Raw genomic sequence first — 27,726 nt, 5'->3', positions numbered from 1 at the left:
ACCAAACCTGATGATGAACAACCTTTCGCCGCCACTATTGGTCGGGTTCAGTATTTAATCCCGAGAGTGCTTAAAAAATTGTATTTGATTAAATTCGTATTTTTGAACAGTCCATGGATTAGTCTTGATGTTTGGTAAAAGCATAGTTTTAATTTCAGCCCAAACTTATTATTTAATTTTAGCCCAAACCTTTTTTATTTTATTGTTTTATTATTTATTTTTGGCCCAAACCTTTTATTTATTTTATTTGCTTATTTTCTTTGTTTAGCCCAAATAATAATAAATAAAAAAAAGGCCTGAAATTATCAATCGGCACTTAAAATGCTGAACGAAATTAGGGTTAAAAATGTATTTAGACGGAAAAGCGGACTGAAAATTCCCGCGCCACGGCAGGAATCCACCGTGTCACGGGAATCTTTCCCGTCTGACGGTGGGATTTCCCGTGACACGGGAAACTTGCTGTGACACAGGAATTTCCGTGTCCTTTCCGCGTAAACCATTAACGCGTTTTCTTCCCTGTTTACTAAAAATTTCCCGCGTCTCTCAAAAATTGCACCGTGTCACGGGAATGTTTCCCGTCTAACGGTGGGACTTCCCGTGTCACGGTACAGTTTGCCGTGTCTCGGGATACTTTTTTAGGGTTTTTATCATTTTAGGGTTTTGTGTGCTCCCTCAGCACATTTTCTCTATAAATACCCCCTCATTTCTGATGTACGGGGCATCAAGTAATTCTCTAGTTTTTTCTCTCTTCTATGCTTTAGCCTAAACATTAGCCTACCCTTCTTCTTTCAAAATTCCTTCTTCAAGCACTCCCAGGAGTCCATACTTTACTCGTGGTTCTGTCCTTAAGCCAAGGCGTAAAAGGTAGAACTGTTTGAGGGTTTGGCCCCAAATCAACTTTACTTTATTTAGTTTAGTTTAATTATTATTTAATATTATTTCCTTGAAGTTACTAACTCGTTTATTATTTTGTAGTTGCAAACAAACAGAATCAAAGTAAGAATTATATTCCTCTTATTTCTATTATTTTTCTAACGATTTTATATTGTTGGAATTATTTCTAAATTGCTTCCAATATTGATGTTATTCTATTATATATTTTATGATCACCATATTTCATGTTTAAAGAGAATATGTAATTGAAAATCACACCTAATAAGATAATTTGGACAATCGGTTTAGGTTCCTTTTTAATCTTGTTATTAAATCAAGTAATAACAATATTTAAGAATAATGTTTTGCATTAATATTAAACCGATTTAGCTTAATAATAGTTTGGAGCAAATTGGATTTTTGTTTGTATGCCTTTGAGATCGCATGAATCACTTTTCACTATAAGAATCGAGTAGAGGCCAATACGGGCGAATGTGACTCCATGACTCACTTCGTACCATCATCCCCGATCCTCCTTTCGTTGTTCCGAACCATGTGGAGTTAGTAATCTCATGGATTAAGAATGGGGTGTAACCTTCACGGGTCAATCGTTGTTTCCTATCGTTGTCCCTTTATTCGTGGTTGCCTTTTATGATCCGTGAACGGTTTACAAGTTCCTTAAAAACTTGTTGGCGGCTCCCTACTTTCTTTGTCCCTAATTGTATACGTCAATTCCCACTTCCTAAGAGTTCCAAGCATATTCACCACATGCTTTTAACGTAGGCGCACTTCGAGCGACGCCTACAGTAAGGCATATACTTATTAGGGTGCCTTATGGGTTACCTTTGCGAGTGATAGGACGCAGAGCTGTGATACCAATAACCTTGAAATTTCCAGTGTCAAAAACAAGAGCCTCACACTGGTTCCCTCATAGATCAATCCAGGTGCATACCTTAATAGATTGATCAGTGCTGAAAATAAAGTAGCAGCATATAAATATTAGAGTACAATTCTCATAAGGATTGTAATGATATAATGGAATTTAATCTGTTGAAAGTAGAAGTAAAGTCACCTATGGTCTAACACTATCAGTTCACGCACAAAAGATTATTTATTAAGAGTTGTCACGATTTTCCTTGGATCTCTTGCAACATACAACACAATCACGAGGATATCTGAAATAGAAAATAAAATGGTGGTAAGTTATTAATGGAATTAGGATATAATTCATAATCATAGGTCTAAGATACCAAGACAAATTGTTTTAATACCATGTTGAGTATCATCAAGAGAGACTCTTGGAACTGAAGCAAGAGACTGGTATCTAGGGAATACTTGCTCTTCTTCAGGATCTAAAGACTGAATGAGAGTCCTTCTACCTATATAATGGAAGATCTGTTTCTCTAGCCCTGTATTCGGGATCTTATGGCCTTATTAAGGCATTATCAATAATCATAGTTCCCTCTGAACAAGATGACATCTTTATATGCATCAATCTGATCACCAAAAAATGTCATCTTCATCCGATTTTTCTGGAAAATGGAGACAAAGAAATGCCTTATGATATAATCATGTATGATGCTGGTTATAAAATGTAAATGGCATGTTTAAATTATACCTTATCATCTTGTAAGATAATGTATTGGTACAAGATTTTTTTTTTTCAGATTCCTGCTTTCGACCTTTTTTTTTTTTTTTTTTTTTTTTTGCTATGTTGACCTTTACCTTGTATGATTTACTCGATGTATCGAGTTCATCAAGAAATTTCCGTTGAGGTGCCATAACAAGATTCCGTACACAAAATATAATAATGATGGTAAATAAGTTTAAGTTGCACATACACATATATTTATGGCCATTTCTCTCTAAATAATTAACAAATAACTGACATCAATATGGAGAAATAAGCTACTACTTGATTTTATCCACTCTTTTAAAGATGAATCATATAGAAAATCAACAATACGTGTATTCCAATCACTCTTAAATACTAATCACACTGAAAATCAATACTACTTGTATTCTAATCAGTGGATATAAGTGTAACTGTTACAAACATTGATCTTGTTAACCATAGCTTCTTTTGATAATAAATGTAAACAACATAATGAACTATATATAGCTATTGAAAGACTAAAATCAAATTGATTCTAATGACTTGAATAGTAATGTAACATCTATAGCATTATAATTTGTAACCATAAAATATATAATAATTCTGACATTAATTTAGACTAATTGATATGGTAATTGGTCATTTAGCCAAAAATGTTTGTCCTTTTAAATTCTGATGAATAAATTCATATATATCCTGGTTCTTACAGTGATCTACCAAACAGGTATAAGCATGAGCAAGTATCTATAAGAATTATACACATGTAACTGTGAATCTACAGATGCATACAGACAAATAATGACTTTTTCATAGACTGCACCTAAAGTTTTTTGAGGAATATAAATGGCATGACATATGCATTTTATGCATGGATGTTTAGGTAGTAATAAATTCGAATCTAATTAGTTAAACTGAAAAATAAATGAAGTGAAATAATACATGAATTGATAATACCTGTCAAGCTGCAGAGATTTTAATGCTGCTAGTATAGATTGTAGCTTCTGCTTGTGCTCTATTTTGGTGCTTTCCTTTCTATGGTTTACTAAACAATAGCGAATTTTATGAAGAGTAAAAAGACCTAATGTCAGTACTGTTTTTATAGTAAATCTTGCTTATATTTTAAAAAATAAATTCAAAACAAAAGGCAAGAAATCAAATCTACTGTTTGCTGTAATAGTGTTTTGTTGTATTTTTTTCCCATAAAATCAGTAAGGTTTACTACCTAAAATAAGTTCTTTTATTTTTTTGTAGATATAGCATGTACTTGAATATTATTTAAATATGGAGTTGCATATCTATTTTCATATCTTTAGTCTAAAATTGAATCATTTACATGCTTTGTCTTTTTATCCTTATAACCATGTGTACAATTAATTTATAAACTGTGAGGATATAAGAAAGGAATTTACTGTTGCTGCAATTGACTGTATCTGGGGTTTTATTGGGTGGAATTTATCCTTTCAATTCTTTTCCTTCATTATTAATTTAGAAGCTTTTATCTGATATTTATACATTAGAATTTAGAATGTTCTACGAACATAGCTACAAGGATATGAATTTTACACAGTGTTTTGTGTGGTTCTTTTTAATAAAGGCCATTACAAATCTCTTCTATTTGAATTTTAGAACTCATGGTGTTTAGGCCTTTTTGCTTATTAAAAAGATTTTCTGGATCCAAATTATTTTGTTAATGATCTTTGCATGAAGATCATGGTTTTCTAAAATTAGCTAGTGATACACGTAGGACTATGAGGATACAGTACGTACGGGGCTACTTTTAGTTAGAAAGTTATACTAATAGCATATGCTAGGTTCCATGAAATACAAATATAAGCATTCTTCTGAGTAATGAGCATTAGAAAATATGACTTCATCATTATAATCACAAATAACCAACTCACTAGAAGAAATTGGTCTATCCATTGAGTTACATATATGTGGCTAGCCAAATTAGTAGAACATTTGTTCTGTTCTAAGCATATGATGAGCAGAATTTGCCCTGAGCACTGCAGAGATAGTAGAAAAAAATGTACATTAAACACTATTGGAAATCTGTAAAGCTTTACCTTGAATCAGAACCAACATACTATAAAGTTTTTGATATAAATAAATAGCAGACCACATTCCAAAGGAGAACTACTACTTTGATTTATGAACAATGATACTATGCCTCAGAAGGAACATTTGCTGCATAATAGTGTATCATGCAGCCAGAAAATGAAGGCAAATAGATTAGCAAACTTTGGAAAGAATACTAAAAATAGAAAACCAATCCTAAACCAATTATAATGAAAAGAAACGAAAATCTATCACTCACTGATGAAGCTAAATGATACCAACCATATGAAGAATATCATAGGACACTACATTTCTGACATGACCTAAAGTTGGTCGATCATCATTGACATTAGTTATAACACTAACATTAGATGCCTGTCGAGCTTGAGAAAGAGCCACGTATAGCTATCCATGCGAAAAGCATGATCGTGGCAAACAAACAACAACTTTATTAAGTGTTTGCCCCTTGAGCTTTGTTGATGGTCATTGCAAAACTAAGCTTTAAGGGAAATTGTTTTCTCTGAAACTGGAAAGGGTAAGCTGAAGGTTCCGATGGCGTTAGATAATTCTTGGTATTAATACATGCTCTCCTTTATGATGCCTAGCAATAACACACTCAATGACGTTTGAAAAGAATTTTTTGCATATCAGGCGTGTTCCATTGCAAAGCCCTGATGATGGAAAAATGTTACACAACAAGATAACTGGACTATTGACTTTCAATCTAAGCTTGTGAGGACTCGTGCCACCAGGACAGAGCTTATTTAGGAATTCAATAGGATAGATCGAACAATTATCATTGATCATTAAATCGTAACTGTTGTAGACTACTACTTCACCTGGAAACTTCTCTATCAAGATGGAATTTATAATATCAACATCATCATTAACTGGTGTTAGAATAGCTAGAGTGTTAAATATATCTGCACTAAATGGAGGCATATCCATTTATGGGAAAACAACTTAACTCAGATGCATATCTTGAGGTGTAGCAGAATCACAAGGCTCTACAATTTCTGCTGGTAGCTGAATTAATGCATTTTCACTATCTTGTATCTCACCATTTCCTAGTGCCAACAAGAAAGCTACATATACTGGATCGTGTCTAGCTTGAATATTTTCTATTAATCTAAACTTAGTCAACAACGGCCATAGAGCAGAACTGACCAAGCTAGCAGCAACTGCCTCGCGTTGTGTTCTTTTGGGAACAACAGGAAGAACTTGCCTAAAATCTTCTCCAAATACGACTATTTTGCCTCCAAGCAATAACTGAGGATCACATATATCTCTGAGTAACATACCAATCGATTCAACATTTTTTTTTTTTGCCATGGAAGCTTCATCCCAAATAATGAGTGTTGTTTCTCTCAATAGTGCAGCCAGACTACCTTGTTTAGGTACACTACAGGCACGTGACTCAAGCGGATCCAATGGAATTTTAAACCATGAGTGTGTAGTCCTTCCAGAAGGAATATTAGATGCAGCTATACCCGATGTTGCTGTTGGAAAAACAATCTTATTCATCAATATTATCTCTGCATATAGAGCATTATATAAGAAAGTCTTTCCTGTTCCACCAGGACCATCTATAAAAAAAGTTCCAAGCATCTTCTTTGTAACATGATCCATTATAACATCAAATGCCTCTCGCTGAGCCTTATCCAACTGATTTTTGCACTGCAAACGCTATTCTGGTATTGGAGCATTCAATGCATCCTCTATATCTTTTGTTATGCGTATTTCATCATCTTCATAATAAAATAAATGGTCCAAGCCATAGATAGGAAGAGAACTCCCCATTGATTCTAAAAACCATTCAACTGAGTTAACAGTAATCTGCCTCACTTTTTGTGGATTAAAAGCATATCTATGTCTAAAATCCTTAGACAGGAAACTATAATACTTTATCTAGAGAGTGACAGGATTTCTAGGGTGGCAAAATATAAGTACAGTAGCAAAGAGCTTGCGAATTGCAAGTGGCATTTGAACAGCACAACCTTCTCTAAGACATAGATCAACTGAATCATCTTCTTCTAACAACTTCAATTAAAGTGCAGCTTGGTGAAAGGTGTCACATACTTGACCATTAACTGTATGTAGATGCTCAAATGACTTTGGGCTCCTAACATTGTGCAGCAATAGTCTAAGATAATATCTCTCTCCTTCTAAAGGTCCAACAAAAGCTAACCTACCAATGACAATCTTTTTATTCTGTATTTTATACCAGTGTTTATCAGATGCATCCCGGCGACAGTGTACTGATAACTCATTGTATAACAGTCCTGTTCCAGAAGGCAGCTTAAAATTCATTCTAAAGAACTCTATAAGACTTCTAGAATGCTTATCATCTGAAACCACTGATGTAAGCCGTTCATGGGGCCTAACTTGGACCAACTGTGAATTAGGTAAATGTACAGGAAAAGGCAGGGCTGGTGGATGCATTTCATACATATAAAAACCAAAAAGCCGCCAAGTAGCTTGACAGGGTGAAATCCATCAACCTGACTGGTACTTTTGGGTTTCATCTTGGATAGGTACAACATCTTTAGACTTAACAATATTGAAAGATATTTTTTTATGACCCTTATAAACATACTTATACAAATACTTGACCACCTCTATAGTAGAGCAAACCTCGACATTTAAGTGACAGTCAAAATATGAAAAAAGATATGGATTATATGGGATTACCCATTTATTATCCATAATTGTCTTTCGAATTGTAATTGTTTCTCACGTGTCTCTTCTTCGGTATAATGGATATCCATCGCTGCTATTTTTGGTTTCATCACATAACTGCTTTGGATACCATATATACAACAGCCAGAACTTTCTTTGTGCTTCATGCAAGGACACTCTGGATCCAAATGACTGCATGGAACATGCATTACGTGTTTGAGTATGACTTTTCTAAGATAGCCATTGTCAAGAGATGGTATCTAAGCACATACAAATTTATCAAAATCATAAGGGCATTTGATTTTGTACTCTTGCTTTAAAATGACTAAAAAATGAGCATGAGGTAAGCCTCTCTTCTGGAATTCAATCACATAGATCATTGCTGCAACCTCTCCAAACACTTTTTTCTTTTTTATCAGATGCTTTAAAGCTATAAATTTTTCTCTAAAGATTCTTGCAACTATTTCTGGTCTATCCTGTGCTTTTTCTCCAACAGCAAGCTTCTGTTTAATTTCAGACCAATTAGCATTGCAAGTCATTGTAATGAATAGATCAGGCTTACCAAAACGCCGAACTAATGACATTGCATTTAGGTATCCTTTCTTAAGATCTCGAGGACCACCAATGAATGTTGGAGGTAAGATCACTCTACGACCAACATTTGCTGCACAGTTCTCCCCACAATCAATAGTATCTAGGATTCCTTAATAGAGATCTGCTCTTATAGTTTGCTGATTCCTACGAAAGAAATCCAACTGTGTATTCTCTACTTTCACATGCATATCCACTATATATTGCTGAAAGTATCTGCTTGATCTTAGTAGCATATTATTGGGCCTGCATTGAAGCTTTTATGCATAGTATTCCCTTGCTGAAATGTTTCTATCTGTTTTTGAAGAACCTCCATTTGCACCTACAAATACACATTATTTTTTCTTGGTTAAAAAGCACAGTAACTGACTAACCGTAGACAATAATATAGGAATGTATATCTATTCTATAACTGTATCTAGCCATCCAATCTCCTCTTTTTTTTTAAAGTGAAAGTGATTTTGTATCCTTTTGGCTTTCGTAAATGATAAAGGTCACAGAGCAGACATACGTCGTGCTTCCTCCTCTAGAAACTCCTCTGAAGACACAAGATCTTGTTGTGATTGTAGCTGTTAAACTCCACCATGTGACATCTTTTTTAACCCTTGAGTCCAACCACAATCACCATATGGAAAAAGCAGCGGGTACTGCAGGGGATCATAACAACCATAATAATGCGTCATCGTATGACATGATTTTTTTTCCACATAAATCACCTTCAGATGACTTATTATGTGATAAATCATCTTCAATGGAATCATTTTGAGCTGAGTATTTTTGAAATGCATCCTTTTTTGCTATCCCCAGAATATGAGGACTTTCTGCCTCACTAAAAGACGTATTCTCTAGCCATATGACAACAACTTCATCAGTGGAAGGAGCATTGTAAACACGCTGATCTGGTACAGTTGTCTTGTTTATCTAAAAATTTGTTGACTTAGTAATTTGAATCTCTCTCAATGAACTAAAGAACCTGGAATAAGGATTGAGTTCAGTAACTTCCATCAGAATAGCTAACACATCTTGCTTGAGTTCTGGAAAATAGCCTAATTGTTTCTGAACTTCAAGTTGTCCATCATAGAAATAGAGCTGCATGTACTTAGGCCCTTCCTTTCCAGGAAGTAAATAGGGAATGTAATGATATAGCTGACCATACAGCTTAAAAACATAGATCCCTTTTTTGGTCTTAGCATCATATTTTCCACCTAGCGATGTAAATGCAAACAAATTGTTATACAATCGTATGTATTGCCTGAAATGCTTTGCATCCTCATCCTAGAAGTGAAAAGTCTCACAAGCTGTGCAGGGTAATCATTTGCAGTAATCTTAACCTCACCATTACAACAGCAAAAGTGCGGTGTTTCAAAGGCAAATTTGTGTGCCCAACACTTAGAACACTCAGTAGGACAAGGAAGTTGGTACGATTCTGCAGGTAATTTCTGACCAATTGTTGCATCAGGGGTTTCTGCTCACCATAAAAAAATCACAACACTCACATATATGTGTATATTAAGCAACATGTAAAACTGGAATGAAATAATATATGACTCAACACAGATGTGATTACTTGTAACTGGATGCCTAGTGTTTGGTATCTTTGCACGTTTTGTGACAGGCTGAGCCTGTATGATAGAAAAGGAATAGAAATAGAACATTTTACTGTCATTGGATTAATTTTTGTAAGGATGAAAAGAAACTACTGCTAATTCTAATTATTTTGCAATCTAAATAAAGCATTTCTATGTATACATAATTTTACTTCTATTGATTTATTTGTCTACATACATACCTGTGCAATTCATCCTGACATCCAGACTCTAAACTTTTAAGGCGTTTAGTATTATATCCCTTTGAAGATGATGGTTCTCGTAAGAGACGATCTATAACATGCTCATCAAGTAAAATGTTTGGAATAATTAGTTTCGAAGTTTGAATTAGTTATGAAGCATAAACGACATGGTTAGAACATAATTGTATAGGATAGCTCCTGCTGAACTATCGCCCAGCCCCCAGGGTGCACACTCACCGCTGAATAAGCGACTAAAGGAGGGCTCGTCAGCCCGGCAGAGTCAGCCCGCAGGGCTGACCAGGCTAAACTCTCCACGAAGGAGATAGTACGCCTATAAATAGAGGGTAAAGTACAACGGAAAAGAGGTTAGACACTCAAGTTATTACACTTTCTATATCTCTCTAAGTACATTTTCTCTCTCTAAACACTCTCTAACTTAAGCTTCGGAGGGGGGTTCCTCGCGCCACCCCCGAGGGCAGTTTACGTGTGCTGCCGTGTGTAGGTTGTTGACGGGACCCAGCTTACCCAGCAGAACCCTTGGATCCATACCTGGAACAATTGGCGCTAGAAGGAGGGGATTGGATCATCTAACCTGAGGTTCACCAACTGAGCTAGGGACTAGTTAACTAACCAACATGGCCGGAGAAGAAACTGTACAAACACCCACGTCCAAAACTAATGAGACCAGCCAAACACCACAAAAAACACCCCCAATAACCAGCGATCCAAAAGGATCCACCGGAAACCCCAAATCGACCATCTCACAGAAATCCAACCCCATCGGATCGACATCAGCCACTACTAAAGCAGCGGCGAAACCAGTAGATCCGGTAGGATCCAACTCTATTTTCAAGTACGGAATGCCGTTAACAGGCGCGAACAATGAGCTTATTGTCTCGGCACCTGCAACCCAGAAACCGTAGCCCATAAACATGTCAGCCATTATGCAGAACCTCTCTAAGTGCAGCAAGGAGTAGCTGGCTGCATTGACAGCGATCCTTACCAATATGGGTAAGGGGGAAAGCCCATCACCGACAATGGCAGCTGCGGAGCCCGCAGCGAAAAAGCCGAAAGTCTCAACTCTCACCCCAGAGCAGAAAGAGCTCATTCAGCTGAGGAAAAAGGTATTGGAGCTGGAAGCTCAAAACCTGGATCGAGAATGGAGTGTGGAGGAAATAACCCCCGCTTGAATCAGCCCGGAGAAGCGTGTCCCTCGCAGTAGGTCACTGGCCGCAAAGCGAGGACCCAGCCCGGAGAGAGACAAACGAGCGCGAATCCAGGTTGTTCCAGATGATTCCCCATTTTGCCGGGAGATTCTGGAAGAACCCATGGAGAAGGTGAAGATGACGAGCTGCAAGTACAATGGAACCACAACACCCAAAAGCCACATATCAGCTTTCGAGAATCATATGGTACTCTACACCATGACGGACTCAGTCTGGTGTAAGGCTTTCCCACCAACTCTGGAGGGGCTGGCAGCGGAATGGTACGGCGCCATCCCCAAATGTTCTGTATACTCGTACAGCCAGCTGAAGAGAATGTTCATGTAGCATTTCATAACCTTGGTGGACAGAACCAAGATGACAACCGAGCTGATGTCCCTGGTTCAGGTAAAGGATGAGCCCTTGAGGGAGTTCATTACCAGACTCAACAAGGAGGCAACAACCATTCCAAATATGAGCCAGGAAGTAGCGCTATTAGCAATGCAGAGTGGCCTATTGCCAGGGTCACCATTCAGAGCATATATGGGGCGTAAGAGCCTCAAAACGCTCGCTGAAGCGCTTGGTAAAGCGCATGAGTTCATCAAAGCAGACGAGACTGACAGAGCAATGTTGGGTAGGAAAGCAACAAGTGACTCAGCTAAGAGGGAAGAGGTCACCCGGGCAGAGAACACACCCAGGGTGGACCAGCCATGCAGGGCTGAGCAAAACTTCAGAGAAGCGGACAGGGCAGTGGGACTGAGAAGGTCCGATCCAAGGAGGGGGCCAAGGCCTGGGAAGTTTGATCAGTATAGCCCACTAACCCATTCCAGATCTCACATATTCAGCGTAAATAAGGTTGATGATAAGTGGCAGAGGCCTCCAAGGGTGGTAAATAGGAGTCGTGATACCAGTAAGTGGTGTGACTTTCACGGGGACTATGGACATACCACTGAAGAATGCACGCACTTGAAGAACAACATAGAGGACTTAGTCAGGAGAGGATACTTGAATCAATTTAAGCAGCGTGGTGACCCTCCCAGAAGAAGGGAGGAGGATAGAGCGGGTCGAGCTAACCGCAGAGGAGGTCAGACGGGCCCAGCTGGAGACAAGGATAGAGATGGCAAGCCAGAGGGCAGGGTGTACGTGATCAGCGGGGGTCCAGTACATGGGGGGACAGTTAATAGAGCGCGGGCTGACCTGCGGGCGATGATACATCAAATAAACGACAATGATAAGCGTAGATGGCCACCTCTTCCCCCGCAGCCACGAGCCATGTTCAACGAGTATGACCAGAAGGGCATAATTTACCCTCACGATGACGCGCTGGTGGTGACAATGAGAATTGCAAACTGGGAGGTGGATAGAATACTGAAAGACGGAGGCAGCTTAGCCAACATCATATACATCAGTGCGTTCAATGAGCTGAAGTTGGACAGAAAAGACCTGAAGAGAGTAAACTACGAGGTCACCGGGTTTAATGGCTCGGGGCTTACCCCAGAAGGCATAATCGAACTATCAGTCCAGGTAAGAGAGAGGTCAAAAAGACGTGATGTCCGAGCAGAATTTCTCGTGATAAACTCCCCTTCACCCTACAATGTAATCATGGGAAGACCGCTCATCCACAAGATAGGCGGGGTGGTATCCCCTTACCACCTGGCCATGGCTTACACAAGTAATGAGGGTTGGTCAGTAAAGCTCAGGGGAAGCCAGAAGACAACCCAACAATGTTACATAACTGCCTTAAAGCAGCCTGCCAAAACCAGACAGCAGTCCGGTTCCGAGAGAAGGCTCCCTGAGCAACCTGAGAGGAAGTCGAGGAAAAGGAAGCGTGAAGAGTATCACAGGGAAAAACATAAACAAAAGTTGGCAATGGAAAACTTCGAGCCTGCAAAAGAAGAAATGGCCAGACCACTTCCCAGCGGGGAGCATGTCATAGTCGAGCTCACAGAAGGTGATCCCTTGAGGACGGTGAAGATTGGGAAAGACATTGATACAGGAGTAGGGGTGCACCTCATAGAGCTGCTGAGAAAGAATAAAGACATTTTTGCATTTTCCGCAGATGAGATGCCCGGAATTGACCCAGCAGTCATGGTGCATAAGCTGAATGTGAAGGAGGATATTAGGCCTGTCAGGCAGAAAAAGCGAAGCTTCTCCACGGAGAAAAACCAGGCAATCCAGGAAGAGGTGGAAAAACTCTTGGAAGAAGGATTTATTGAATCCTGTGACTATCCAGAATGGTTAGCCATAGTGAAGAAGGAAAATGGCCAATGGAGAATGTGTGTTGATTTCACAGATCTTAATAAAGCCTGCCCGAAGGACTGTTACCCACTGCCACGGATAGAGAAACTGGTAGACTCAACCAGCAGGCACGCCATGCTAAGCTTTATGGACGCCTTCTCAGGGTACCATCAAATCAGCCTGCACGAGCCAGACAGGCAGAAAACTGCATTCATTACCAAAGGGGGAGTGTATAATTACATAGCTATGCCCTTCGGGCTGAAGAACGTTGGAGAAACTTTTCAGAAGGCAATGGATAGAGTATTCCTTCACCAGAAGGGAAGAAATGTGGAAGTATACGTTGACGACTCAATTGTTAAGAGCGTCACGCAGGCTGGACATCATAGATCTGGAGGAAACATTTGCCACCCTGAAAAAGTATAGAATCAAGCTCAACCCGAAAAAATGTGTCTTTGGAGTGAGCTCTGGAAAGTTTTTGGGTTTTCTGATCAGCGAGAGAGGAATAGATGCCAACCTAGAAAAGGTAGAAGCAGTCCTCAGTGTGCCCGAGCCTAAGAGCATCAAAGATATCATGCGGTTGACAGGCAGAATGGCCGCACTGACCAGATTCATTAGCAAGTCAGCAGACAAAGCCTTGCCATTCTATCAGCTGTTGAAAGGAAACAGAGAACTCAAGTGGGGGACTAAGGAGAAAGAAGCCTTTGAGGGTATTAAGGAGCATCTGACTAAGCTCCTAACAATGATCAGTCCGGAGCTGACAGAAAAACTGCAGTTGTACATCTCAGCGTCAATACAGAAAATCGCAGCCGTTCTGCTTCTCCCGCTCCTGGAAAGGTTTTCAGTGCTGGTTATCCAGTTACAGAAGCGATCCCATAGGCTTTCGCTTTCGCGTCTCTCTAAAATTGCAGTCCCCAAGCCCCTGTGGCTGCCCCTGCGGCTGCCCCTGCCCAAGCCCCGGAGCATTTGCCGGCTAGTTCGGGGGGAGTGCCCGGGGGGTCCAGCCCACACTCAAAGGAGGACCACAAGCTCGGGCTGGTAGAAAGACAGAAACAACAAAGGCCGATATATTTCGTGAGCCACGTGCTGACTGAGGCAGAGCAAAGATACCCCCTGGTAGAGAAGCTAGCCTTCGTATTGGTCACAGCAGCAAGAAAGCTAAAACCATAATTTGACGCGCATATAATAGAGGTCCTCACAAACCACCCGCTGGAGAAAGCATTGCAAAAGATGGATGCATCGGGTAGACTCTTAAAGTGGGCAATCGAGCTTTCTGAGTATGAATTCGAGGTCAAGCCTAGAGCAGCCATCAAGGCACAAGCTTTAGCAGAATTCATAGTGGAAGCCTCCTATGAGGATAAAGAGGATGACATTGGGGTCTAGAAGGTGGAAGTGGATGGATCCTCAGCCCAAATGGGGATTGGGGCATGAGTCATAATGACGTCTCCAGAAGGAAACGTATTTGAGTATGCTATCAAGTTCAAGTTCAAAGCGTTTAATAATGAAGCAGAGTACGAGGCGACGCTGGCAGGCCTGCGTATGAGCCTCGCAGCCGGAGCCCGCAAAGTACACCTGCAGACTGATTCTCAGCTTGTTGCCAACCAACTGCAGGGGGCGTATGAGATAAGGGAAGCCACTATGATGAAGTATGTAACCAAAGTGAAAGAGCTGGCAGCCCAGCTAGTCCATTTCCAGATAGACTTGGTCCCCAGAGCAGGAAACTCTCAAGCTGACGCCTTATCTAAGTTAGCCAGCTCCACCTTACAAAGCCTCACAAGAACAGTGATGGTCGAAGTGTTAGAGGAAAGCAGCATCGCTGAAAAGGAGCAGGTAAACTGCGTCAGGAGTCAAAGAGCCTAGTTCTCAGACATCTTGGTGTACAAACTTCATGGCTCGCTGCCCGATGATGAAGTACAGGCTAAAAAGGTGATGAAAGACGCAAATTGGTATGTAGTGATGAATGGAGAGCTCAACAAGAAAGGCTTCTCAAAGCCGCTGCTGAGGTGTATTCCAGAATGGGAGCAGGAGGGCATTATGGAAGAAGCCAACTCTAGAATATGTGCCAACCATATCGGCGGGAAAGCATTGGGAGTAGAGGTCCTTAGAAGAGGGGCATATTGGCCAACTCTCACGCAAGACGCACTAGCATATGTCAAAAAATGCGACAAGTGTCAAAAATATTCACCAGTCATAAATCAGCCAGCAAACGATCTGACTCCAATCCTCAGCCCGATCTTGTTCGCTCAGTGGGGAATGGACATATTGGGACCATTCACCACTGGGTCAACGGGCAGGAAGTATCTCATTGTGGCAGTAGATTACTTTACAAAGTGGATAGAAGCTGAGCCCACCAAGTACATAAAGGCAACCCAGGTCAGAACATTTATATGGAAGAGCATCATCACTAGATTCGGGGTGCCACGGTGCATAGTCTTTGATCATAGGTGCCAATTTGACTGTGACACCATAAAGGACTACTTGGGGGATATGGGCACCAATTATGTAAGTGCCTCAGTCTGCCACCCGCAGAGCAATGGCCAAGCAGAGGCAGCAAACAAGCTGATCCTGACAGCCTTATAGAAAAAGCTGGAGGAGTACAAGGGCCAATGGGAAGACTTAGTCCCAGAGGTCTTGTGGGCAAATAGGACCATTGAGAAGGAGTCAACCGGTAAAAGTCCTTTCACCCTAGCCTACGGGGTTGATGCAGTTGTCCCTGTGGAAGTGCAAATCCCCAGCCTGAGGATACAGCACTATGAGCAGCAAGGAAATGAAAAGCGCGTGCTGGAAGAGCTAGACTTCCTGCCAGAAGTAAGGCTAAAAGCAGCCCTTAAGCTGGCAGCCCAAAAGAGCAGGATCTCAAAAGCTTTCAACAAAAGGGTCAAGCATAGGGAGCTCCTGCCAGTTGACTTAGTCCTCAGGAGGACAGCAGTAGTTGGAAGAGGAAATCAACATGGAAAGCTGTCAGCAAACTGGGAAGGCCCTTTCATCATCCACAAACAGGTTGGACCAGGCGCGTTCCTCCTTGCAGATCAAGAAGGTCAGGTCTTAAGAAACAGTTTCAATGCTGATGTGTTAAAGAAATATTTTGTTTAAATAGCGTGAAACATAGCTGTTTCAAGTCGATAAATCTTTATTCAGTCCATGTTATGTTAATTAAGGCATTTGAGCCATTTTTGTTCAATGAAATGCAAGCCTCTGCGTGAGGAGTATGTTGCATAAATTTGTTTAATATAGTATGCCCAAGCATCATATACTAACATGCAGAAATTAAACAAGAATAATAATAAAGTGTTAGAGGCAAGAAGCACTCTAGCGCAAAATGACAAAGTGAAAGCATCCCTCCTTAAAACCTCACTTCACCTGCAAATAGCAAAATAGGGCACCACCTCGAGGACGCCTGAGGGGATCCTGACACGTTCAGCTTGAGCAGGGGAGAAGAGAGGAAAAGAAGAAGATGAGCTACATGGGCAACACTAAGGTTCTCTTACTCCAATTCAGCCCATCTCTTCGAGGGGGGGAGAGGAAAGGAGAAGACAGTCAAGCAGTAAGCCCTTACAAAAAGAAGTAAGCAGGCAGTAAACAAGCTGAATGACATAAATAAGTCGCAACATAAACAAGCTGAATGACATAAATAGCTTCGCAGTGACAACCTTGATCGAATGTGTAGGATAGGTGGGAGGTGGTGACACACAACGACCAATCCTTTTTGAAATCATCGTAAGTGACCATTGAACCATTTCGAGGCTGCCCATGGGGCTGGGTTGGCTGGTTTGGGAAATCAAACAAACCAGGCATTCATTCCGTCATTCCCGTCACTACGGCAACCAAGAACGGGTTTAACTCCTTAGAATTGCATTTAACAGGAGCGGTGCGACTTCATAAAAAGCAATCAAAGATAAGATCGAAGAGCTGCTATTAACTCTTGTTTACTTTTTTTTAGGAGAGTGCCCTCGCAGCATAAATAAGCTGAATGACATAAATAAGTCACAGCATCAACAAGTTGAACGACATAAACAAGTCGCAGCATAGATAAGCTGAACGACACAAATAAGTCACAGCAAAGCAAGCTGATGACACAAACGAAATAAGCAAAAAGCTGATCGACACAAACAAGTCTCAGCAAGGATAAGTCAAATAGCGCTCAATCAAATATGTCAACCAGCACACAAACAAAGCCTTTGGTCAAAGCCAAGTGAAGTACACAACGCGCAAACACTTGAAGCAGATAAAGCAGGAAGATAAAATGTAACAAAGTCCCTGTTGAAGCACAGCAGAGCGCAAAAGAAACAGAAAAGCGCTAGGCAGCTAAATTAAAAAGACAGGAAGGCCCAACCTACGAGGCCCCACCAAACGTAATAAAGAGCAAACATGCAAACAATGAAATAATCAGCAAGAAAAGCAGCAAGAGGAGATCATAAGGAGCATACATTATAAGGTTGAACCCCTACCACCAAGGCAGAGTAAACATTCAGCAGGTCAGTCACAAAACAAATAAAGCTGAGCCCTCATCCACCAGGACAAGGAAACACTCAGCGGGTAAAGTTAGAAGATCACAAATTCAAGTTAAACTGGACAGACCCAGCAACGAAAGAAAAAGTATTCTGAAAATACACAGAGAAACATAATCTTTGGCAGCTATACACCCCAAAGATAGTAACAAAAACTACCTAGTTACAACATATTTGGGAGAGGGAAACTCAGAGGAACCACTGGAGTAGGAGGGTGACAGCCGCCATAACCTTTATTGATCATCAGTCAGAGACTTCACTCCAATAGCTGCAGCAACGTCAGGGCAGAGAGGCACCTCCAAGTTCAGCACGGCCTGGTTGGGGATCTTGCAGCCAGCAGCGCGAGGGTGATCAGCGGGAAGATCGAACAAACAAGCCTCACCGGCAGCTTCAACTTTAGCCTAGAAGGCATTAAAGCGAGCCTGCTGCTCTTCACCCTCACCACACAAGCTGCTAACGCATCGAGCCGCAGCTTCCCATCCTTTATCATGGCGGTCAGACAAGAGCTTAGCAAAAGCAGGAGAGAGCGCAAAAGACTTGAGAGCCTCTCTCCTAGCAGCCTCCAGCGCAACAGCATGCGCAGCCTGTAAATCTGCCACCTCCGCCTCTAACGTCTTCACCCTGGCCTGAGAAGTCCCCAACTACTCCTCGCAGTCCTTCAGCTTGGTCTGAGTGAGCTGAAATTCTCCTAATTGGAGCTGCAAGGCATCCGCCTTCTCCCTCAGCGGAGTCACCTCATTGGCCATAGCATCCCTCTCAGCTTGAGCCTGCTGAACCTCTAGAGTCTTCTGGGAAAGAGTTATACCCTAGTTTTGATATTCCTTCTCCACTAACAGCAAGGCATTGGACCAATCCCCCACAGACATAACAAGCTGCAAGAAAAGCAGAAAAGAAGGGTCAGCCAAAGTGGGAGTTAACAAAAGAAGTTAACAAGACAGCAGCAACAAAACAAGTAGAGAAAAGCTGAAACGATAAAAAGAAAAGCCAAAAGCAGAGACTAACCTTCTGCAAATCATGGCAAGCAGTAGAGTACCACCCTTCTGAGGGTCGTCTACAAATAATGACTCGTCAGCCCTCACATTTATCAAAGGCCGAAAGGGAGCGTTCTCAGCTCTAGAAGGACAGAGTATTGGGCGAAGATGAATGTCAATAGGGACCTCAGCAAACTCAATGGCCCCAGTAGGGCAAAAAGTCCCTCCAGCAGAGAGTGAGGACGCAGAAAGAGGATTCTCAAAGGCATCACCCAAGAACTAATGAACGCAGCGGTTAAGCTCACAGGAGTTCTGAGTGTCTCCCCCACCAACGTTCCCACCTGAAAATCCAGTGTTGGCAGACGTGGAAGCAAGAGGGTCTGGGCCAGGAGAAGTGCGAGCCTTTTTCGCCTCTGGCTCATCCTAGTAGGGGCGAAAGACACAGGATCGTCCTCCAGGTCAATCACTGGACGATCCTGCTGGAGAGAGCCCGTAGCTCGGGAGAGCCCACCCCGGGTAGCGCTTCGGAGCCGCCCCCTCAGCCCGTAGGGACGCGGCGGAAACCTTGGAAGCTCTAGGACAGATTCATCAGGGATCTGAAAATCAGTAGCTGCAACTGAAGGAACGGCAGTGCCCTTCGCAGCAATAGTATCATCAGTAGAAGTAGGAAAGAGCAGAACATGCTCAGCAGAAGAAACGAGTTTTTCACCCGCAGCAATGGTCTCAATCCCCTCAGAAAACTGGAGAACAATGTCAGCAAAATCATCGGCAGTAGCCTTTGGTTCTTCAGAAGCTTGTTCACGTGGCCTTTTGGCAGCAGAAGTCTGAGGTGCCACCTTGCCAGAAGCCGCGACAGACTGCTTCTCAGGGGAAGCAGCAGGCGCCTCTAACGCCTCAGAATCTGAAGCCACCTTTTGAGGAGCAGGGCGAGTATCACGCCTACTCCCAACAGTAGAAGACGAAGGCTCAGGCTCAGCGCGGCTGGACCCAGCACGCTCACTAGTAGCCACGGTGCCAACAACAGCCCGCAGCTCAGCGAGAGCCAAACGCACCTCGCCCTTCAGGGAACCCGCAAACACCTCTAGCGTATCAAAGAGCTGAGGAGGGTTCTCAGGAGTGGCAGTCAGAGGGTCCTTCCAATTATCGGCCAGCCCGAGCATGCGTTTGTCCAACTTGTCATAGCCTAAAAACACAAAATGACAAAAAGTCAAATAAGGCAAAAAAAAAAAGTAGAAGGCAGAAAAAGCTTACCAGACTCATGTGTACGGCACAAACGCATGGCAGAAAGCTTCTCATTACCCACGATGTAAATAGAATTGGGCAACCAGACCTTGGGAAACTTGGATTCACCTGTCCTCGCTCCCTGTAGAGCTTCAAAAGCCTTTGTCTCACGAGCAGGTTCAGAGGGAGAGACTGTGACCCCAGCCATGTTGGTGCGAATCTCTTTGATGTTACGCGGAGCAGCAAAATTAGAAGGCACCCTCACCCAGAAGACTTGCCAGTCCAGTCCTTGAAACGCCCAAGTTTTGGGTAGGACAAGACTCTACTCTCTTTGGGAGCGACATAGTACCACCCTGACTCAGTCCCAGAGGCTGATCTTTTCAGGCTCATGAGAGACTTGAACAAATGCAGAGACTCACGGTACCTTCGAAACCTCAAAAACCACAGTAGACAAATCAGGGTATGAAGGGAGCCAGGGTGCACCAGAGATATGCAGATGTTAAAAGCGCGTAGCAGCTTCTCTAAGGTGGGGTCCAAGGGGAACCTCAAGCCCAAGTCTAGCTGCGAGGCAAACACAGCAATATGACTTGCAGGAGGGGCTGATAACTTCGCACCATTAGCAGGCAGAACCAGCTCGTAACCCTCCCCAAAACCGTAAAATTTCTGCCCAACAGCAGCCAGACCCAGTCTCTCAACGTCCTTACGCCAACTGTAATCTAGCACGCAGTTCTTAGGCCCATAACACTTGTCATCAAGGAAGAATTCATTTTTGCCCTCCTCTACAGGCTCAACAACATAAGTGGGCTGACAGTTGAAGTATGAGCGGTCACCAGGAGACTCAGCCATTCTACTTGATTGAACTGCTGGGGAAGGAGAAGGTGATGGAGTCCTAGTATTCCCACCGCGCACTACATAATGATAAAACCGATGCATGTCAGCCATGTCATCAAGCCAAGCAAAATTGTTTAAAGGCTGAACATGGGGAATGGGGCTAACAAGAGACACGTCAGGGGGATTGGCCTTAACGGCATCAGCCAACATTTTGTGGCGCATTGTGCGTAACCTCAGGCGAGTAAGATGGGGTAAGGGAATCCCATCCAGCGTAAGCACTCGCTCACAGTAAGGATCAAAGAAGTTAGGACGGGGACTATGCTGGAAAGGGCAAAATGCACTACCCTCAGCGGGACGACTACTACCTGACCTAGATGCAGCATCAGGAGTCGCAGCAGTACCCATCCTGCTCGCAGCGGGGGAAGGTCAGGAGGAATAATAGTTTGTAAAGGAGTAGGAGAAATAGGAGAAGTGTGCGCAGGACGCTCACCTGAAAAAGAAGATCGGGAAGAGGAAGAATCCGATCCTGTGGCCGTTTGAGGCTCACTCATGTTCTGACTATCAGAGGCGTCAGACATTATGAAATCTACAAAGGAATACGGGCCTGCAAAGGAAGGAAAAGGCAATGGGGCACGAGAAAATCAAAGATTCAGTGTAGAAATAATGAAGGAATAAGTAGAAAAAAGCCAAGAATGCAAATACAACAACAAAAGAGAAGAAATGGGAAAAGCGACAATTAGGAAGAATCAAAAGGCACAATCTTGCGAAGAAAAAGTAAAAAGAAGCAAAATTGGGAAAATACAAACAACAAAAGGTACAAAGTAAGTACCTTTAAGGAAAAAGTTGCAGAAGCAACAAAGTACAACAACAATGGTGGAGATAAAAGCCCAAGCAAGACAAAAGTCCGAATCTGCAATTAAGGATGACAAAGAAGGAAAAAGTTAACAAAAGAGCAAGAATTAAAGGAGAGAAAGCAAGTAAAGCGAAATTCAGGACAAAAATAAAGGCGAAGAAGCAAGAACTTACCACAACAACGGAGGATCAGAGACGCTTGACAGAGGAAGAGCAAAGAGCGAAAATTTAAAAATGCCAAAGTAACGAAGAGGGAAGATGAAAAAATTGGAGGCGTAAAAGAAATAAGTGAAAAAGGGGGACAGTGAAATTAATATGGAGTAAATGGGCAGTTAGACACAAGGCAAAGCCAAACCGCCATGTCACTTCAGTAAAATCAAACTGACAGCCCGGATTGCCAACACGTGTCCCACTCATGCAAATGCGATTCCCGCCTAAAAAATAATAATAATAATAATAATAATAATAATAATAATAATAATAATAATAATAATAATAATAATAATAATAATAATAATAATAATAATAATAATAATAATAATAATAATAATAATAATAATAATAATAATAATAATAATAATAATAATAATAATAATAATAATAATATAAATTTTTTTTTAGAAGAGAGCACTTCAGCGAGAGTGATCGAAAATCCTCTCTACAAGCTCGTCATTTCTCAGAATTTAGCGGGAGTGATCGAAAATCCTCTCTGCAAGCTCGTCATTTCTCAGGCTTCAGCGGGAGTGATCGAAAATCCTCTCTGCAAGCTCGTCATTTCTCAGACTTCAGCGGGAGTGATCAAAAATCCTCTCTTTAAGCTCGTCATTTCTCAGACTTCAGCGGGAGCGATTGAAAATCCTCTCTGCAAGCTCGTCATTTCTCAGACTTCAGCGGGAGTGATCGAAAATCCTCTCTGCAAGCTCGTCGTTTCTCAGGCTTCAGCGGGAGTGATCGAAATTCCTCTCTGCAAGCTCGTCACTTCTTAAGTCTGGAACCAATGTCACCATATAAGCAACAGGGCAACGGACTCAGCAATAGCAATGCCTGACCTCCCAAGTCTCCAGGGCGCCTCAACACCTTAGAGACTTGAGGGGCTAGGAGTGTGCAGGTTATTTCAGTCAGACAACTCGTTGAGTCAGGGCCGATAAGGCTACACGCTCAGAACAACTTGCATGAAAGAACCTCACGCCATTTCTTGAGGAGCTAGTTGTAGGGGATAGCTCCTGCTGAGCTATTCCTTCCAGCTAGGCTCAGTTGAGGAGAACGTTTTTACAGTAAAAGAGTCGGCATGAGTGACCTCATACCACCTCTTGAGGGGCTAGTTGTATAGGATAGCTCCCGCTGAACTATCGCCCAGCCCCCAGGGTGCACACTCACCGCTGAATAAGCGACTAAAGGAGGGCTCGTCAGCCCGGCAGAGTCAGCCCGCAGGGCTGACCAGGCTAAACTCTCCACGAAGGAGATAGTACGCCTATAAATAGAGGGTAAAGTACAACGGAAAAGAGGTTAGACACTCAAGTTATTACACTTTCTATATCTCTCTAAGTACATTTTCTCTCTCTAAACACTCTCTAACTTAAGCTTCGGAGGGAAGTTCCTCGAGCCACCCCCGAGGGCAGTTTACGTGTGCTGCCGTGTGTAGGTTGTTGACGGGACCCAGCTTACCCAGCAGAACCCTTGGATCCATACCTGGAACAATAATCATATTTGAATAGTTGTATACGAACTATCAAGCTACAAATATACATGCCCTTATTTGCAACTCCAAGGGCCTATCAGCTGCAATACATCAGTCGTGACTCTCAAATATGACGTATAATAAGTGAATAAGTAACTAAATAATAAAATAATGGCAATATATAAAAGCTTCACATTAGAGGACCATGAGATTTACTCTAAGAAAATTAATATAATAAAACATTTTAATAACTTCATTACATTACTTCAGCAAATATGAAACATAAAGTCAGCTCCAAGAAAGCTCTTAGCAAAAGAAGCCTTACATAATGCCATCTAACAAGGCTTAACATCATACAAAACCAACAAAAACACATGAAATAGTCTGAACATAGTACAACAATTACCTAGCCTAATAAATTAGCAAAAAAGGCAGGCAATACATCCGTAAAAGTAATAATTTCCACACAGGCACTTAGAGCTCCTAACCCCTAACAAACTTTGCACGCTTAAAACAACCATAAAAAACTTCTGGTATTGGAAATACCGATGTCTCTGCATAGATGTGCCGTAGCATACGCTTTTTAGAAGGCAAGACAAGTGGAATAGACATAGGAACCTGGAACTCTAGCCCAAGAGGGGTAAGACAATCCTGTTCAATGAGAACTGTGGAAGGCTCTAGCTGCTCCTTAATGCCTAAAACTCGTTCCTTAGCACTTATATAGCTCTCTCTCTCTAAGGTGCATAAAATGGCATCAAACCTAGCTGTTGTAACCTTGTGATTAGCGCCAATTATTACAAGATTAAACACATCAGCAAGATAGTCCACAACCTTCCTAGCTAAGCTCTGCTTTGTTGCAGCTGCAATTGGGCAATAATCACTAAACAAACAGCAGAAGCCTACTCCTTATTTGTGAGGCATGATAGTAAACCATGAAGTGAACTTATCAGGAGAATGTTCAATGGTCTCAATTGGAGTGCATCTTATATCAACAGCTCTAAAGACAGCCCTTAAAAGCACAACAAAGTCAACTCTAATCTTCTTAGGGCTATTTTCAAGGTCAGAAGCTATTTGTTCATGTATACAGATCTTAGGTTCCTCCCTTTCAATGCGCTCTAGCTCCTCCTTATTGAACCAAAACAATTGACCACACTGGTCGTACATTTATTTCCTTAAATAGGTTACATCCTCAATAACTATTTCATATTTTTTCATAAGATCATAGACAGCCTTTCTAGCAGCCACTTCACAAGACTCTTCTACACTCTTAGTATAGCCACCTATATAAACAGTAGCAATGGGACCACAATCTGTCTTTATAACCACATAAGCAATGCTTCCTAGTTCATCGGCAAATTGGTAATCTGGATCAGAATAGTTCAAGTAACTGGTAATCTGCATCAAAAGAGGACGGAAAGGCACCATTACTTGCGTGGGCGGTAAGTCCATGACCTGTAAACAATTATAAGTCAATCAGTCCATTGATGGAGATGTGATTCTTATTAAAGAACACTCCATTGCAACCACTCTAAGAATTTAACCATAACCTTCATGTTGGAACTATAAAGAGGCGCATTTTAATTTTGAAGCCTATGGCAGCAAACCAACCTAGTGTAACATCATAGGTTCTCATAAATAGGCAGGAATTGTCATTATAATACACCTCCTTAAATAATTACTGATAAATGATTATGATACACTTTCTTAAATATTTTTATAATACAGACACGTGCAATGTATACCTCTTACGATCAGAGTCAGCATAGAGATACATAGTAAATAATCATGTTTTATGGGCAACACAGATAACTCCTCCAAAAAAGTAACAAACCAAATGGAAAACAAAACACACAGTTCTTATACAAAACAAATTACCTTACAGAAAAGAAATTAACCATCACAAACACTTTTCCTCCACATGACTACTATTGCTCACAGAATATCATTATCCATTAGCTCACAAAAAAAAACATCCCACTAATGATTCATATTGAAAGCAACCACATTCCATAACAACCCAAGGCTACATCTGTAAACCAAACCCCAAAAATCAGCACCTAAAACTCCACCTAAAACACTAAAACGCCTGCTGATCAATCCACCAACAAAGACAATCTAAGCTATCATTCTATGATAAACAAATATGATTCTCTAAAACCCATGAAAGACAACACATTCTTTGTATAGATCAAATCTAGAAACCCAAACAATGATTCATCACATAAATTCTATTCCATAAACAGAACTTAAAACATGGTACACCAAACCAATGAAAATAACAATTCACTATTGAACAATGGTCGAAATAGAACACCCTCCCTTCCCCTAAAAAAAACCTCAAACTAACAAAACACACCCTTCTCCTAACAACACATAACATGAAATCAACACCTCATCAAAATTCAAAGACAACAACTACTTTTCTTGACAACTACTATAAGCTAAATTTCAGTTGCAAATCACAGAAGATAATAAAGACAAATATCATTAATTGCAAGAATCAGTCCATTCATAAAGAAATCAAACCTATAAACTCATAACAAACGGAAAAAAGCAAACAATTATTTAATACATAAACTACATTCCATGAACACAACACACATCATACATAATACATCCATCAATGTGCAAATTATAATATAATTGTTGGTTTGTCCTTGTCACGGTCCAGTGGTGTATGGAATTGTCATTTGTCATGGATAGTCATAGTCTGGGTTCATTTAAATTGTTGGCAGCTCTTGCATCAACCATAACAATGCAATAATCAATAAGCTAGATAAATATGTAACAATTGTGAACAATTACCTGAGATTTCTTTGTTTAGAATTATAATCAGTCTATCATAGGCTTTTAGAACACAAAATTAAGAGAAGAAATTAGATGACAAAATGCAAGTGACATAGAAGCTACAAATAAGATGAATCCTATATATATACATCTAATACAAGCACACACTAAGCTAATAAATAAATATTACTTTGGTAAACAAAACAGACACAAATTCAACACCTATAGACAGTAAAACAAGCCACAACTCTAATATAAGCCTTAAAATATGGAAGACCACATCCACACAAGCAAATTCTCTCATTGAGTATACTAATCTAACCACTCTTATAACAAACTCATCACCACAACACTAATCTACCCACAATAAACAACAAATACCCTTTAAAACAACTACTACCTGCTCTTAAAAGGGATCAGCAATACTGAGCTAATTTATTCACATAGTCCCCAATAATTTATTTTTTTTTAAAAAAAAAAAACTCTAAAACCAAAATGTAATTAATGCAATTTACTCAAAAAACCCTATGGGGGAAAAAAAGCGTAAAAATCTAAATTAGAGTAAAGCAACCTTTTTAAAAACATTTTAGTGCCTTTTTAGCAATCCGATAAACTCAAAAAAAAAAAAAAAAGACAGCAAATTTTAAACAAATAAACAATAGAGGGGCCACACACTCATTGACTGCAAAATCCAAATTCCAAAAGAGAGCAAACAACAAATAGGAAGGGAAAAAAAGAAATTAAAAGAACAAGGGCAAAACCGTCTAAAAAGGCAAAAAAAAAACAAGGGCAAATCCAGGTGAACACTGTAGAATTCAAACAGTAACCGATGTTCTAGGGCTTAAAAGGGAAAGGCTTTAGTATTACAAAATCTGAATGAATCTTAGTGAAAGAAACATTAAATAAAAATTAAATAATGGTTTTGCATATGTGTCGATGTATGTGGTCTGCTCATATAATTGTAGTGACTGAAATAAGGAGGATGATTATAAAGGTTATAACTTATTTGTAATAAATCCATTAGATGACAAGTATTGGGTTAAAAAGAAATAATTGGTATGTAATGATGATTAAGAAAGATTGTAACAACAACATTCCATTCTGTAAAGTGTATTGAGAAAGATCATAGAAGTCTCCTGGGAATGCTTGGGATAAATAGGAGTTGTAATATAAAGTATAACGTACACTGAAGTATTAAAGCGATCCATCTATGTTATTGCATTTCATTTGTAGCATAGAATTGCATGGTATGGTGTAAACGTAAGGTTTTAATTTGTTGCTTGTGAATGAAACTCATATGATGCAGAGTTTAAATTGAAGATTGTAAGTTCTAGCTTGTCAATGGATCATTATGTTCTATGCCCGGTTGTTTTGTGTGGAAATCAAATTAGGTTGCATGATAAGAGAAGCGGTGTTAGATGTGATGGAGTTCAAAATGCAAATGATAGTGGATTGAATGAACCGATTTGTGTGGAAAGTCCAGGTATAAGTGCACCCCATGTAGATGGTGTGAGTACCCAAATGAATGATCAAGGGATGCAATACGTTGCCTCAATTGAAACACAATTGGGTAGTAACAATTTTAGTGAAGTGGATCACTTGGAATTACCAAAGGTTGGCATGACGGTTAAAGATTGGCAAGAGGTTTAGGCATATTACAAAAGTATGCCGAGCGAATGGGTTTTAGAGTAAGTAGGGTGGCTGGTGGGTACTCCAAGGGTGAGGGTAGACATCGTAATTCATCAACGTGGAGGTGTAAGTGTTATGGTAGGCCTGACATGAGGGCTCAAAGGGAAGGAAAGAAGAGGGCAAAGGCAATGAAGTGATAGGGATCTG

The 27,726-nt window shown here is 40.8% G+C and overlaps 2 protein-coding genes across 2 annotated transcripts; one reads left to right on the top strand and one right to left on the bottom strand.

Moving 5' to 3' along the window:
• Positions 1-5,509: 5,509 nt before the first annotated feature.
• Positions 5,510-6,175, bottom strand: LOC110721144 (ATP-dependent DNA helicase pif1-like). The gene has a single exon (XM_021900276.1). The coding sequence runs from the start codon at positions 6,173-6,175 to the stop codon at positions 5,510-5,512; it is 666 nt and encodes a 221-aa protein (XP_021755968.1).
• An 8,304-nt stretch (positions 6,176-14,479) lies between these two features.
• On the top strand, positions 14,480-16,135 carry LOC110721143. Its single transcript, XM_021900275.1, has 3 exons — positions 14,480-14,872; positions 14,960-15,415; positions 15,623-16,135. The coding sequence occupies exons 1-3, from the start codon at positions 14,480-14,482 to the stop codon at positions 16,133-16,135; spliced, it is 1,362 nt and encodes a 453-aa protein (XP_021755967.1).
• The last annotated feature ends 11,591 nt before the right edge of the window (positions 16,136-27,726 follow it).

The sequence above is a fragment of the Chenopodium quinoa genome, unplaced genomic scaffold (assembly GCF_001683475.1).
Source record: "Chenopodium quinoa cultivar QQ74 unplaced genomic scaffold, ASM168347v1, whole genome shotgun sequence".
NCBI lineage: Eukaryota > Viridiplantae > Streptophyta > Magnoliopsida > Caryophyllales > Amaranthaceae > Chenopodium > Chenopodium quinoa.
This window is presented reverse-complemented; position numbering and strand designations above follow the sequence as displayed.